The sequence below is a fragment of the Vitis riparia genome, chromosome 15 (genome assembly GCF_004353265.1).
Source record: "Vitis riparia cultivar Riparia Gloire de Montpellier isolate 1030 chromosome 15, EGFV_Vit.rip_1.0, whole genome shotgun sequence".
NCBI classification, from domain to species: Eukaryota; Viridiplantae; Streptophyta; class Magnoliopsida; order Vitales; family Vitaceae; genus Vitis; species Vitis riparia.
In genome coordinates, this window is record NC_048445.1 from 12,867,848 (window position 1) to 12,882,073 (window position 14,226).

Sequence of the window (14,226 nt, forward strand, 5' to 3'; positions counted from 1 at the left end):
GGCTGTTAGGGGGGCAAATCAGGTAGTTTGAGGGTGGAGATATTTTTTTTGGAGGGATCCTGGGTTTTAGAGAGGCTGCAGGGAGCTTTGAGGGAGGAGGCTACCAGAGAGGAGCGTAGGAGGAGGAGGAGAGACCTCCATTGACGACTGTGAGAGATTTTTCTGAGAGGTTTCGTGGGTGTCTCCATTGTTGGTGGGGGGATATTTTTCAGAGAGAGCAAGCTAGAGAGAAGATATTTTAGAGGGGAGCTGAAATAGAGGAAAGAAAGGGAACATTCTCAGGTACGCATTGCTGGACCTCATTTTGATTGCCATTGACGTTTCTTTTGGTTGCTATGACTGTGTCGTGTCATGTCCGCTCCCTGTTCTTCATGTGAGGTTTGATTTAGAATGAGAATTCTTCTTTTACTATCCTTTGTGTGTTTGAATGATATCCTGTAATCTCATTCCCATATGATTTGAATCTCGTTTCCATCTGGTTTCTTTTCCCACCCATGCATGAGCCCTATGACTTCAATATAAGACGGGCTCGTGTCTCTGTTTTCTGGGGATTCATTTTATATACTCTGTTTTGGTATTTGCTTCTTGGTAGTTTTGTTCTTTTGTTCCTCTGTTTTCTCTTGAATGCACGTTCGAGGCTTTGAGATTATAAATCTGAGCCGGTGCGCTGGTGGAGAATGATTCGATTTGAAGAACATTTGATGGATGAAAATGACTTTCAGATGTCCATGAATCTGGGAGGAGGTGTGGGGTATATAGGTATTAAATAGATGCAGCAGGGTTGAATCAGAGCTTGAGAAGATGAATCTCAGGCACCTGGGGGTCTCCATTTGGCTGGTTCATCCTTGCATAATAGCATTGGAACATCGAGATTCTCTGCTGGAAGTGGCTATATAGTGAATGGGCCGCAGGAGGTATCGCCATTTCTCTCCTGTTTTCAGCACTTGAGTCATGGCTTGTTGCCGAGCGCGACAAGAGAGGCTTTGAGCAACAATGGTTGTCTGTGACATTTTCAAAGTTGTTGGTATGGCTGTCATATTGTCATCATGGTCTGAAAACCACGGTGATCCTTCAGAGAACAAGGACTCGCTCACACAGTTTAAGGGAGCTACTGTTGCCATAGCTTCTGAGGAGGAAACTGCGTTGCTGGGTGCAATTCAGTCGTTGTTTGAAGGCTCAATATATACTTTTGTGTTCCTCTGGACTCCTGCTCTAAACCCTAATGATGAGAAGATCCCCCATGGTTTCATCTTTGCAACTTTCATGTCGACTTCAATGTTGGGAAGCCCTATTGCTCCTCGACTGCTGGCCCGCACATCACTCAAAGCTGAAAGTTACATGCAGATTGTTTTTTTGTGGTTGTGTCCAGTTTCTTGGTTTCTGTGCATTCGAGGCTTGTGTGGTGATCTTCTGGCCGTCTATCATGAACTTCTTCCTCATTCCCTTCAATATCTTTGTGTGCATCGTGCCATATAATGTTAATGCTTTCCCCATCATTGTCATGTTATGCATGTGCTCGATTTTCCTCTTTGTGGCATTTATCTTGCAAGGGCGGCTCATGGTGATTGCTGACGAGTCAAGGACAGAAGATTGGGCATCAATGAAGGATAAAAATATGGAGGCAGAGCCATTGAACATCTGAGTGATATGCCCAGATGACAGACCACAGAGACTTTTTCTTTTAAAAAGGGGTTCAAGAATTGAAGCCTGGGGTATGGAGAGACTTCAGCTAAAGAACATGGATCATCCGATTCGATTGGCGCATCAGCAGCGACTTATTGTCACTGACATGAAATTACAGTTTTCAAGCACGGCCATGGCGAATTGCATTACAATGTCCTCAGCCAAAGACAATGAAGAGTAGTCCTCTATGGGTTTTGAATCGGACTTCATTCATCACTGCAGTTTACCGGACCATCAAAAAGTTCAGAAACGATTTAATGGCAGGCTTAACTCTAGCAAGTTTAAGCATTCTCCAGAGTATTGGATATGCAACTCTGGTGAACCTCGCATCTCAATATGGTCTGTACGCAAGTGTGGTTCCGCCTCTGGTTTATGTTTTAATGGGAAGCTCAAGAGAGATAGTCAAGTGGCCTGGCAGCTGCTCTATTGGCGTGCAGAAGACCAATGAAAGTGAGGAATATAATAGTGATGGATGACAAATAAGGAGTTGCAGATTCCATAGTGAAGGAGATGGGTTTGGACTTTAAATTTTGATTTGACCTTCTATTCATCCAATCATATATGAAATGGGCCACACCTTTTGAGTAGCAGCCACTCACAGCCGCGTCTCTGTTGGGTCCCACTGTCGCCTTCCCATCTCTATATTCGCATGGTCACCTTCCATTCTTCCAACCTACCACCCCACTAACCCATCATCTCGCTAACTCCCATCCAACATCTGTTTTTGAAGTTTACTTTCTATCAAATTCATTTTCCATTTTATCTCCTACCGTCTATCCTACCAATGGCACCCATTAACGTCCATCACCACCTACCCCTTTTCTTCTTGCCACCCTTCTCTCTCTACACCATAACCGTACCCTTATCATTGCATTCTCTCATATCTCCGAACCCCACACCAACCCAATTCGTTATTTGCAATCCCCGTTTCCTGGTTATTCTCTATGCATTCATTTTCATACCTCCTCCAATGCATGCGTGGCTTGCCTCCCTGGAGAAGTATTCTGAGACAGCTGTGGCACCTCGAGCTTCTATTTTGGCAACAGAAATAGAGTGGCTAAACTCCATCAAGGCTGACTTAGTGCAGCTGATGCAGGAATTCGGTCTGTTTGTGTCACTAACTCCAGTTGGGACTTCATATATGCTGAATATGTAATGGCGGCTGGAAATCATCATCGTTCGATAGTTTGGCAGATAGCAGAGTATTATTCTCATTGTGAATTTCTAATCCGCCTTCCAAGATACTGCCCAATGCCCGCTTTCCGTGATGTTATTGATGTGCCTCTTGTTGTGAGAAGGTTGCATAAATCCCGAAAGGAGGTGAGGAAAGAGCTTGGAATTAGGGAGGATGTGAAGCTAGTTATCTTCAATTTTGGTGGACAGCCAGCAGGCTGGAAGTTAAAGGAAGAGTACTTGCCTTCTGGTTGACTTTGCCTGGTATGTGGTGCTTCCGACAAGGATGAACTTCCTCCAAATTTTCTGAGGCTTGCAAAAGATGTGTATACACCTGATCTTAATAGCAGCATCTGATTGTATGCTTGGAAAAATTAGATATGGCACTGTAAGTGAAGCTCTGGCGTTCAAGTTACCATTTGTCTTTGTTCGTAGAGATTACTTCAATGAGGAAACATTTTTGAGAAATATGCTTGAGTACTATCAAGGTGGTGTTGAGATGATTAGGAGAGATTTGCTCACCGGTCCTTGGTTACCTTACCTTGAACGTGCCATTAGTTTGAAACCATGCTATGAGAGTGGCATTGATGGTGGTGAGGTGGCAGCTCGAATATTGCAGGATACTGCTATAGAAAAAAAACTATGCATCAGATAAGTTTAGTGGTGCAAGGAGACTGCGAGATGCAATAGTTCTTGGCTATCAACTGCAAAGGGCACCTGGTAGAGATGTCTGCATCCTTGATTGGTATGCAAACGCTGAAAATGAACTTGGTCTGCGTACTGGATTGCCAACCATTGAAATGAACGATGAAAGCTCCCTCATGAATTCATGCACCGAAGACTCTGATATTCTTCATGGAGATGTTCAGGGCCTTTCAGATACAATGAATTTCTTAAAGAGCTTGGCGAAATTGGATGCTGCTTATGACTCTGGAAAGGATACTGAGAAGCGTAAGATATGGGAGCGAGTTGCTGCTGCTGGACTGTTCAATTGGAAGGAAAAAATCTTTGTAGCAAGAGCCCCTGGAAGGTTGGATGTAATGGGAGATATTGCAGACTATTCAGGAAGCCTTGTTTTGCAGATGCCTATTAGAGAAGCCTGCCATGTTTCTGTTCAAAGAAACCATCCAAGCAAGCAGAGGCTCTGGAAACATGCCCAGGCTCAAGCTCAAGCTCAGGCCCCTCATTCTTGTGTGGTTATTCCTACTTTGGGCCCACTCTTACGTGATTCTAAGCCGCATGGCCATCTTTGGCATGCAATCAAGGGACCACATGGCATCTTCTCTCTTATCATCTCCTGATTTTCAAAATAATTTCCTAGCCCCATTTTCAAATGTTTTTTTCCAAGTTCTAACTTCCTAAATAATCCCAAACTCCATTTTGCACATAATCTTCCGAATCTTTAACTTTCCAAATAATTTCAACTCTTCCACTTTTCATCCTTAGCATTTTCTTAGGTTCCCGAAAAATCCGTTTTCCAATAAAATTCATTGCCATTTTCTTCGGCATACACTTTTCACAACTCCCATGATTTTTTTTAAATGTTTTAAAATAAGCGTGAATTTATTTCCGTAATTCTTGGTGATAGAATTTACGAAATTGATTCACTCGAAAATAAATCGGGTTTTGGTGGGGACCCCACATACATGATTTTTTTTTTATTGATTGATTGATTGATTTGATTATCATACTTGATTGATCCATTATGCTTTATGATATGCCTGAGATTATTCTTTGATTGTGCACTAACTCCCTCTCGTGATAGCGCATGATGGCTCACTGCCCAGGTACGCACTCATTCTCACTCTGGTTAGTCTACATGCATTTTCTAACTCTCATATGTGCATGATTCGCTTTGGGTATTCATTGATTTATTCATCCATTACCATGTCAGCTTCATTTTGTTAGTAGAGACCCGTCTTTAGGGACTTAAAGGGGTGCTGCGGTCTTTACCGTACCTTCCCGATAAGTAACCTGACCCCCGAACCCGATCCGATTTTTCGTAGACCAACCTTTTCCAAAACAAGGAGTCACACTTAGGGTTTTTTTTTTCTTATTTTGTTTACCCTTTAAAAAATAAAACAAAAATAAGTGGCGACTCCAAGTCAGTTTTCTTAATCAAATAAAAATCAAAATTTTCAAATAAAAATCGAGTTTCGCCATCGAGTGGGAAACGCATTGAGCACGAAATGCGGGGTCCACAGTAGCCATGAACACAAGTTTTAAATTCAAAAAAGTAACAAGGCTAAGGGGGTAAATGTGGTAAGTTATAAGACTACCTCCAAAAACTCACCAACTTACTTAAAGTAAAACTACTATTGTTGACCTTAACCTCTCCCACTTTGAATAAAATTGCATGAAACAGTAGTTAAGGTGACGACAAAACATCACTTTAAAAATTTATGTATGTAACTAACTTATCAAAACACATGTAGTTGGTGGTGTTGTAGGGAACCTTGGATTTCTCTATTCCTTATCTCAAGTTTAGGTTAGGTACATGAATACTCCCTAATGTTTTAGATCTTAGCAATAGAAGCATAAAAATACAATTTTTATTAACAAGATCTAGAATAACATTTTTATAGAAAACTTTACTTATAATTTGAACGTTCCCAAAATCAATTTTGCGCGATGAAGAAGATGCCTAATGTATCCAAAAGTCTCGTCCACTCAAGATTTTTCACCCAATGACTCCTACCATGATCTTGGTACTTCGAAGGGTGGGCAATAAGAGGGAGGAAGCTTTGACTTTCTCTTTCTCTAGAGGTAGAAAATGACTTTCTCAAAACCCTAACCCTTAAGGGGTATTTATAGGGCTTTCTTTGTTAAGTTTAAGTGACTTGATCCCACCAAAGCTTGAATCACTTAATATACTCCAAAATGGGTCTTAATTGATTAATTAACTACATAAGACCATCTAATTAATTAATTAGTCTAATCCAAAGACCTTTGTTCACTATCCCATGTGCAACCCTGTCTAATTATCAAAACACCCTTATGCACAAAAAAAAAAAAAAAAAAAACCTAGAGCTAATCCAACCTTTATAAACCGTGTCATTATGGTATATGAGCTCAAAGCGGGAACCATTGGGACCCATAAGAGTACTAACTCTTTTAAAATCTAATTCTTAAGTTGATTCAACATTTCACTAAAAAGAATCAACTTCACTCCAACACCCTATGTCAATAACAATGAGATGAAGCTCGGGTTTGTGACCTACTATCCACTACATGTAGACTCCCCATGAACTAGTATCCATTATCTAACAAGGTAGTACTATCAACTATCAAGATTACCTCTCTAATCCTTGAGTTGTATATTCCACTTATTATGTAATCAATTGACATACTCTAGCTCTAAGGAGCATATGTCAAATTTATACTAAAGAAAATGTTATGGTCATAGTCTTATGGATCACATGTCATTTGGATCACTTAAGGGGCTCGGGACACATTGTCTCAATCCATGAGATATCATGGTACCTTTATTGAGAATACTTATTGTCACCAACTTCTATCAACAGTGACCCAATCCATATAGGGATATGTAACCACCTTAGGATCTCACCCATATGTCAAAGCCTCCTATTGACTTTGGCACAGGCTCAATATCCTCTCAAGGTTGAAAGTCCATGTAGTATAGTAGCTTGGTGAATCATGATAATTGATAACCTTATGTCATGATTTACTATAGGTCCTATCTAGTATGCATCACTTACACTAGTGCACTCACGATGGGAAAACCATCCTCATGGTCGAGACAAGTCATCCATCCAATTAGGAGGTAGTGTACTACAGTCTTAAATGGATTGCCTCAATCCATGAACTAATTGTGGACTACTCATTACTCTATAGGGGACCCATGACTTAGATCTTCTATGCAACTCCTAATCCACTCAAGTCATGTATAATGCAAGTGATATGGGGCATGTATGTTTTAAATGGATATTGTTCCTTTTGGGCCTAAAGGGCCATCATGGTTTTAAAATGCATCTACATGGTTAAAATAGCTCATGCATATATAGTTCTAGTAACTTTTCCCTTACGATCTCTCTCTCCCTACATTAAGAAATAATTGGTAAGCCTAGAAATGGTATCGCCTAGAACTTCCCCTTTAAAAGATATAGCAATCGTCTTTCAACAATTATGTCTTAGCTTAGGAAAAGATATTTGGTTGAACCCCCATCTCTTGATTGATCTAATTAAGATGCTCACTTTTTTCCCTCATGTCCTAAAACTATAAATTTTAAGTTAATTAGGGATCATCGTGTGGCAAATTGTGTCAAGTGGTAGATGAAAGGTCATTTAAAGTTGATTCCTTCCAATAAGAACCAAACATGCATCCCATATACCTTTTTTTTTTTTGTCTTGGGATCTTATTATGACTCCATCCCTTATTTCATTCCTCTTGGATCCATTCAGTTCATTAGATATTGATTTGATATATAATTAAATAAGTATATTATATAAGGAATCTTGAACTCACTTTCCAAAATCCCTTTCCTAAAAATCATTTTTCTTTTTTTTAGATTGGATTTCATCCTTTTGATTGATTGTGTAGTATCTCAAAACACAATACCTATAAAATTTTCCTCTCTTTTCTATTGAAAAATCAAATGTGGTAAAGCTAAAAATTCAGGACAAATTGGAACCATTGCCTATTACTATTGACATGAACAATCATTGGATTTAAATATCAAATTGTGTTTCCCCAATAACATAAGAAAATCAAAATTGTTACATAATATAACTAATTAGTTTTTATTCTTTTAACGAAAAAGACTTATCAATTATATTTTAAGAGCAATTATGAATATATATAAACCCCATAACTTAAATTCTAACAAAGATATAAAATTTATGATCTTATACATATATGATGCTTATAGGAAATTATCATGCTTCAATTTTCATTTAATATATTGAATAGAAAATAGAAAAAAAAATTGATAGAGCACGACTTATGCTACTCTAAATAGAAGTGCAAAAAAATGAGGAGACAAGTATATAGATAGTCATATTTGCACATGTTTAAAAAGTATAACCCTTGTGTAATTCAATCGTATTCTACGAATTATACTTAAAAAGAAAAATATGTCGAAATTTATCTCTTCTTTATGAATCATTTTTTGAACAATGGAATCCACAAAAAAGTTAAGTGCTAAAAAAAAACTCTATTTTCTTTTTTACTTTTATGGCTTTATTTTAGTGAACAAATCAAATCCTAATTCCATTTATTTTTTTAGTATCTAATTATATTAAAATACATAAAATCATAATAATGGTAGAAATGGAATTACTTTTGTTATTCCTTTCCATTTGTATTTGTTACAAACTCCAATTTGAGTAGAGAATTTTCTTTATTCCTCTATTCATACGTATTTCATATAGTACTCTATGCTTCAGTAGTGGGTAGACATATGCATGTGATGCTATGTACTAGATTGAATATTTGCTTTACTGTAGGAATGGTGAGTAGATAATATTTCAATCCAAGCATGGAGCATGGGATGACGATAGCATACACTCAAGTATCTTCGAAGAATAAGGGATTATATGTTGGTGTATCATTGTGTTAAGTTGTTACCCCTTGGGTATACAAATTCGAACTTTCAGTCTGGTAGAAACTTTCACAAGTCTACCTTCGTGTTTGCGTTCACTTTAGGTGGTAGGGTTGTTAGTTGGAGAAGTGTGAAGCAATCATATATTGTTGACTTCATTATAGAAGTCAAGTATATTATTGCTTCTGAAGCTACAAAGGAAGTTGTTTGGCTTCGAAAGTTCCTAATGGGACTAGGGATTGTACCCTTAGCCGTATTATCCCTAATATTGTTTTGTGATAACAATGGGATGATGGCATAGTTTAAAGAACTAAAAACCACTGAAAAGATAAGCACATTAAGAAAAAGTATCAATTGATACATGAGATGGTAATGAAAAGAGATGTGTCCATGGAGAAGATCATTTCTCAAAAGAACCTAGGAAATCATTTCACAAAGATTTTGTCTAATAGAGTCTTTGATGGTCATAGGGATAGCTTAGGTGTCAAATGTGTTCCTAGCATACTTTAAGGCTAGTGGGAGTTTGTTAGGATTGAGCCCTAGAAAGCATGACATGATGTAATAGAAAAAGATTCATTGATAAAACCATGATGACCATTTGGGCCCAAAACGAACAATATCTATATAGTTGGGAGTAGGTTCTTATAAATGATATTAGAGTCAATTTTTTATATTAGAGTGTAAGTTTTTTTGATCCCGTAATCCTACAAGACTCAATGAGGATGTTGTGTCTACATGAGGATTGATTGTGATATCCCATATTGGACAAGGGAAAAAAGTTCTTTACGCTATATATGTATGAATTTCTCTTAATCATATGGACGTATTTTAAAACCGTAAAACATAATGTTAAGATTTGGGATTAAAAGATTACACTCAAGGGTAGTTTGAGAGTAATGCCATACACCTACTAAGTAAGGTCAAGTGGTTCAATCAATGGGGTTAAGCAAGTTGGCAACATCCAAAATCCAAAAATACACTGAGACTTGAAGTTGGAGAACTCTAAGTGAACTAAAGTATGAAAGTGGAAGGGTTGAGTAGTTTTATTATTATGGATTAGCCTTTTAGGAATCTCTAATGGCCAGGGGAAAAAAATGCAAAATTTAGATACAAGTTTCTATGTTTTTATTTATTTATTGAAATTTCACTTTGATTCCATAATATTTTTTTCTTGATTCTATATGCTTTACCTCACAAAAATAAACTATGCAGGGAAAATAACATTAAACATGAAAGCTCGCTCATCGTGGTTGACTCAGCCTAAACAGTTCTACTAGAATTGATATTAGAGACTCCCACAATAAGGTATCTCTAATTGGAGTAGCTTCAAAATAGTTGCTCTAACATTCCCCCATTTTCCCACCATAACCCTTATCCTCAAGGCTGAAATTGATGGAGCTTTAGTATTGGTGGTCGGTCTCATTATGTAGTGCGGCTAGTGCCTGCACATGCCCCATCTCTTCTAGGTTTTTTAACCCTACTGATGTCTTCCAAGCACGCTTGGGCCTTCACTGAACCAATCATATTCATAATAATCCTAAATATGTTGACTTCTACTTCTTTTGATATCGTAAGGTCTCGTTTGCTTTCTTTCTTCCAAGTATTTCACACCTCAATCCAATGAACCCCACCACATTTTTTTTTTACCTCTTTTGGTGCAGAGTTTATGTCTCAGCTTGGCCAATAACAAAGTTTCCAGGCATTGCAAAAGATTAAGGATTTGTAATTTCGAGGTGGGTATTTACTCCCAGACCCATTTTTTTACTTTGCATCTTCAAACTTTTTTGTTTGGTTGTGAGAAAATCTCTGAGAAATTAGATTCTATGTGTTGTTTTTCTTAGCTTTCGAAGATTAAAAAAAAAAATACAAGCTAAATAATTGTATTGGGGAGAGTTGATTCGAGGGTTTTGATTCAAAACTTATATTTTATTTCCCTCTCTTAATTCTCTATGAGCAACCTAAATTTATCTTAATTGGTGATTCTCTTGTCCTATTTCTATGCTTGGAATTTGATGTGGTTATGGACGTGGTTGGGGTATCAAGTCAATTCTTGGGTAATGGACCAATTTTTGGTTGTTGTCTTCATTTCAATTGGTGTGTAGGTTTTGTGGGAGGCTCCCCTCCACGTGTTCCTTTTCCAACTTGGAGACGTTGACCGTTTAGCACAAGTATGCAACCCATCTGGATCATTCTATCCGGACTAAGACCAGTTCTATTTGGCACCAGGCATGAGAAGACTCATTTCCCTTACAGGGCTAGACGACAATGGGAGTCCGGACTCCCCAAATAGGAAGGACTATCCAGTCAAGTCTTAAAGACCTACTGGTGTGCGTGATCATTCACGTCTGACATGTGAACGAGTGATGAGACTCCATTTAGCCCACAAGTCCATGTCAATTAATTGTTACACATAATCCCAGACATCAACAGGCTAAGAGGACAAGTAGCCACACAGTCCAAGATCAGGGCACGCCAGCTGATGGCACCTGCCAATCACCCATAACTATGATGATCAGCCACCTGTAGGACAATCATCATTACAGAAGAAGATCAAAGTGCCTAGTTAGCACTACAGTGGAAGTCTCATCAGCCCTATATAAACCCTCCAAAAAAACACAAACAAGGTATGCGCGCACATGCACACTCACTCTCTCCCACTAAGTAGCTTGAGTTATTCTTGCCTGACTTGAGCTTCGGAGGGGCATGCCCGGACCACCTATCAGGACACCCTTTTGTGCAAGAAATGAGTCCATCTAGTTTCATCATTGCTAGACGGATTCTTTGAGAGACATAAAGTAGGGAATAAGGTTGTCTAACTTCAATCAAGCTAGACGGACTTGACTCCAGTTGACTTAGCATCAACATTGGCACTGTCTGTGAGAACGATTAAGGATGTCAACAGCCTCTAGAAGCCGATCATCAACCATGGGTAGCGAAGGCTACTTTGCCTTGACGTGAAAGTATGGAAAGACACCAGTAGGAAAGTGATTAGACAATGCAATCTCTGCTTCGCCAAACAAGGTGAATCAAGGAAGAGAATGAAGAGTTGTGTGCCCAGATGTCATCAGTAGGCCCCTCTCAGAGCCAATAACCCTAAAGCCAACGAATAGCCTCAAGACGTGCTGATGAGGCGTCTTTCCCAGAGAATGCAGAGTTCCCTTCCAACAATCACATGATGCGGTCTGAGGAGGAGCTTTCACCAGCCTGCCAGGTGTAGTTGGACAAAAGCTCTGACTCTACCTAGGTATCAACAAATAGGAAGCCGACAGGAAGTCACGTCTATTTGATGCAATGCGAGCCCGGTTGGGACCTCAGACACTTGGCATAGGGGAAAAACCATGCATAGTAGAAACCCTGGAGGCTCGTCTAGGTCTCTCAACTACAGCAATCATTTTGAAGTGGCCCTCTCATTCGCCAAGGCAACAACAAGCGGGGACTCTAACGGATCAAGCTCCACCCGACTCCGTCAGCTGACGGTTGGAAGACATGCTCTCTACCCCGTTCGACCCCCATATTATTAACTATGAGCACTCAAGGGGGTTCATAGTGCCAAATTCATGACATATGATGGAACAAGAAATCCATTCTATCATATCATGCACTTCAAGCAGCTCATGACCCTTGACATAGGGAATGATGCACTGTTTTGCAAAGTCATTCCAACTAGCCTACATGGCTAGGCTCTCTCATGGTTTCACCACCTCCCAAAGCATTCCATGAACAATTTTCAGGATTTATCGGAAGCTTTTGTAGGCCACTACTTGTGTTCTACTCATCATAAGCAAAACATAAGCACCCTACACCGTTCTTTGAGTATCTTGCGAAAAAACTGCCAACAATGATGGAGGACCTGTTCAGATGGGCAAATAAGTACTCCATGCTCGAGGACAACGTCTGGGAGCTACTCAACAAGTTCTGGTCACCAATCGTCCGACTAGGCACGACCATGTAGGAAACTTTAAGCCCTCAAACCAATCGAGGCAAAATAACAAGGGGCGGGATGGCTAATAGTAGCCAAATCAAGTTAGTCTGACCCCCCTCAGCATCTCATACGAAAAATTCCTCTCGATGATCCGCGATCTGTCTAATTTCAGGTGGCTAGAGCAGATCAAGACAAATCTGCCTAAACAGGATCGGAGCAGATGGTGCGCCTATCATAAAGATCATGGCCATACCACCAAACAATGCAGAAGTCTCCACTACTTAGTGGAAATACTAATTAGGGTCGGACACCTGAAACAATATGTCTGCATAAATGGCGGGCAAAGAAAGACAGCTCAAGATCTAGTCGTCCAAGCCCTCATGGCTTCAGCAACTCCCAAGTTGTCATCAACTACATTCACGGAGACCCCACCGACAAGAGATACAATTCCAAACGAAAAAGGAAAAGGTTGCTTCGTGCGACCTCTATAAGAAAACAAATCAGTTCTGTTCAGCACAACTTATCGAAAGGGAGCATGCACCCCATCGATGACATAGTTACCTTCCCTCCAGTAAATGCTAAATGGGAATTACAACCACACGAAGACGTTCTGGCCCTAACACTAGGAATAAGCGATTTTGACATAAGAAGGGTTCTGATTGATCCAAGTAGCTCAACTGACCTCTTACAAATGTCAACCTACAAGCAAATGGGTTACCCATCGTCTATCCTAGAGAACCCAAGGCGATTACTATTCAAGTTCAATGGAGCCACGACGACTTCTCAGGGTAACGTAGTATTGCCCGTCCAGGCTGGCCTAGTCACCCTGAACACACAATTCTCAGTGGTAGAATATTTATCCCCTTTTAACGTCATCATGGGACGCACATGGCTTCATAGAATGAAAGTCATTCCCTCTACATACCATCAGATGGTGAGCTACCTCACCAAGGACGGACAAATCGACCTTCTTAGCAGTCAGTTAGTCGCATGCCAATGCTATCAAGTGGCAATAGATTCCGGACGCCCAACTAGTGAGGAGGCATGTCCAAAACCATCAAATACAAAGGAGTAACAACAACTACTGAACCTGGCAAAGAAAGACCCGCTTGCTACTGATCCACTCCAATCATTGTGTCTTTCACATGACATAAATCAAATCACCTATACTAGCTCATTTCTCATGCTGGATGAATTGGAACTGCTCAGAAGTGTGCTTCAGCAGAACAAAGACGTCTTTGCTTGGACTCATTCTAACATGCCGGGAATCCATCCATCTGTGGCCTCTCATTGGCTCAACATCATACCCTGCTCACATCCCGTACGACAAAAGGTTCAACGCTTCTATCCAAATAGGTAGAAAATCATCCAAACAGAGATTGACAAATTGCTGACAGTTGGATTTATCAGAGAAGTTGAATATCCAGACTAGTTGGCAAATGTGGTGATCGTTCCAAAGAAGAATGGGAAATGGCGAGTTTGTGTCAATTACACCAACCTAAATGGCACATGTCTAAAGGATAGTTTTTCCTTACCCTAGATAGAGCAAATAGTTGACACCACTTCCGAGCATCGGATGCTTTCCTTCATAGATGTTTTCTTTGTATACCATCAAATCCTCATGTTCCAATCAGAGGAAGAAAAGACAGCTCTCGTCACACCTCATGGGTTGTACTGCTACAAAGTCATGTTGTTCGAGCTCAAGAATGCTTGTGCTACCAATCAAAGATTGATGACAAAGATCTTTAAGCCTTTGATCAGCTGCACTGTGGAAGTCTACATTGATGACATTGTTGTGAAAAGCGAAATTCGAGATGAACACGCCCAGTACCTCGAAGAAACGTTCCACCTGATGCGGGCATACAACATGAAGCTAAACCTAGCTAA

General features: G+C 39.8%; 1 protein-coding gene and 1 pseudogene across 1 annotated transcript; both read left to right on the top strand.

Annotated features, from left to right (window-relative positions):
* Positions 1-1,011: 1,011 nt before the first annotated feature.
* On the top strand, positions 1,012-1,672 carry LOC117932482 (molybdate-anion transporter-like). The gene is given in 2 exon segments (XM_034853746.1): positions 1,012-1,355; positions 1,357-1,672. Coding segments are annotated over 2 exon segments (615 nt in total). The 5' UTR covers positions 1,012-1,026; the 3' UTR covers positions 1,643-1,672.
* A 795-nt stretch (positions 1,673-2,467) lies between these two features.
* Positions 2,468-4,157, top strand: LOC117931975 (annotated as a pseudogene).
* The last annotated feature ends 10,069 nt before the right edge of the window (positions 4,158-14,226 follow it).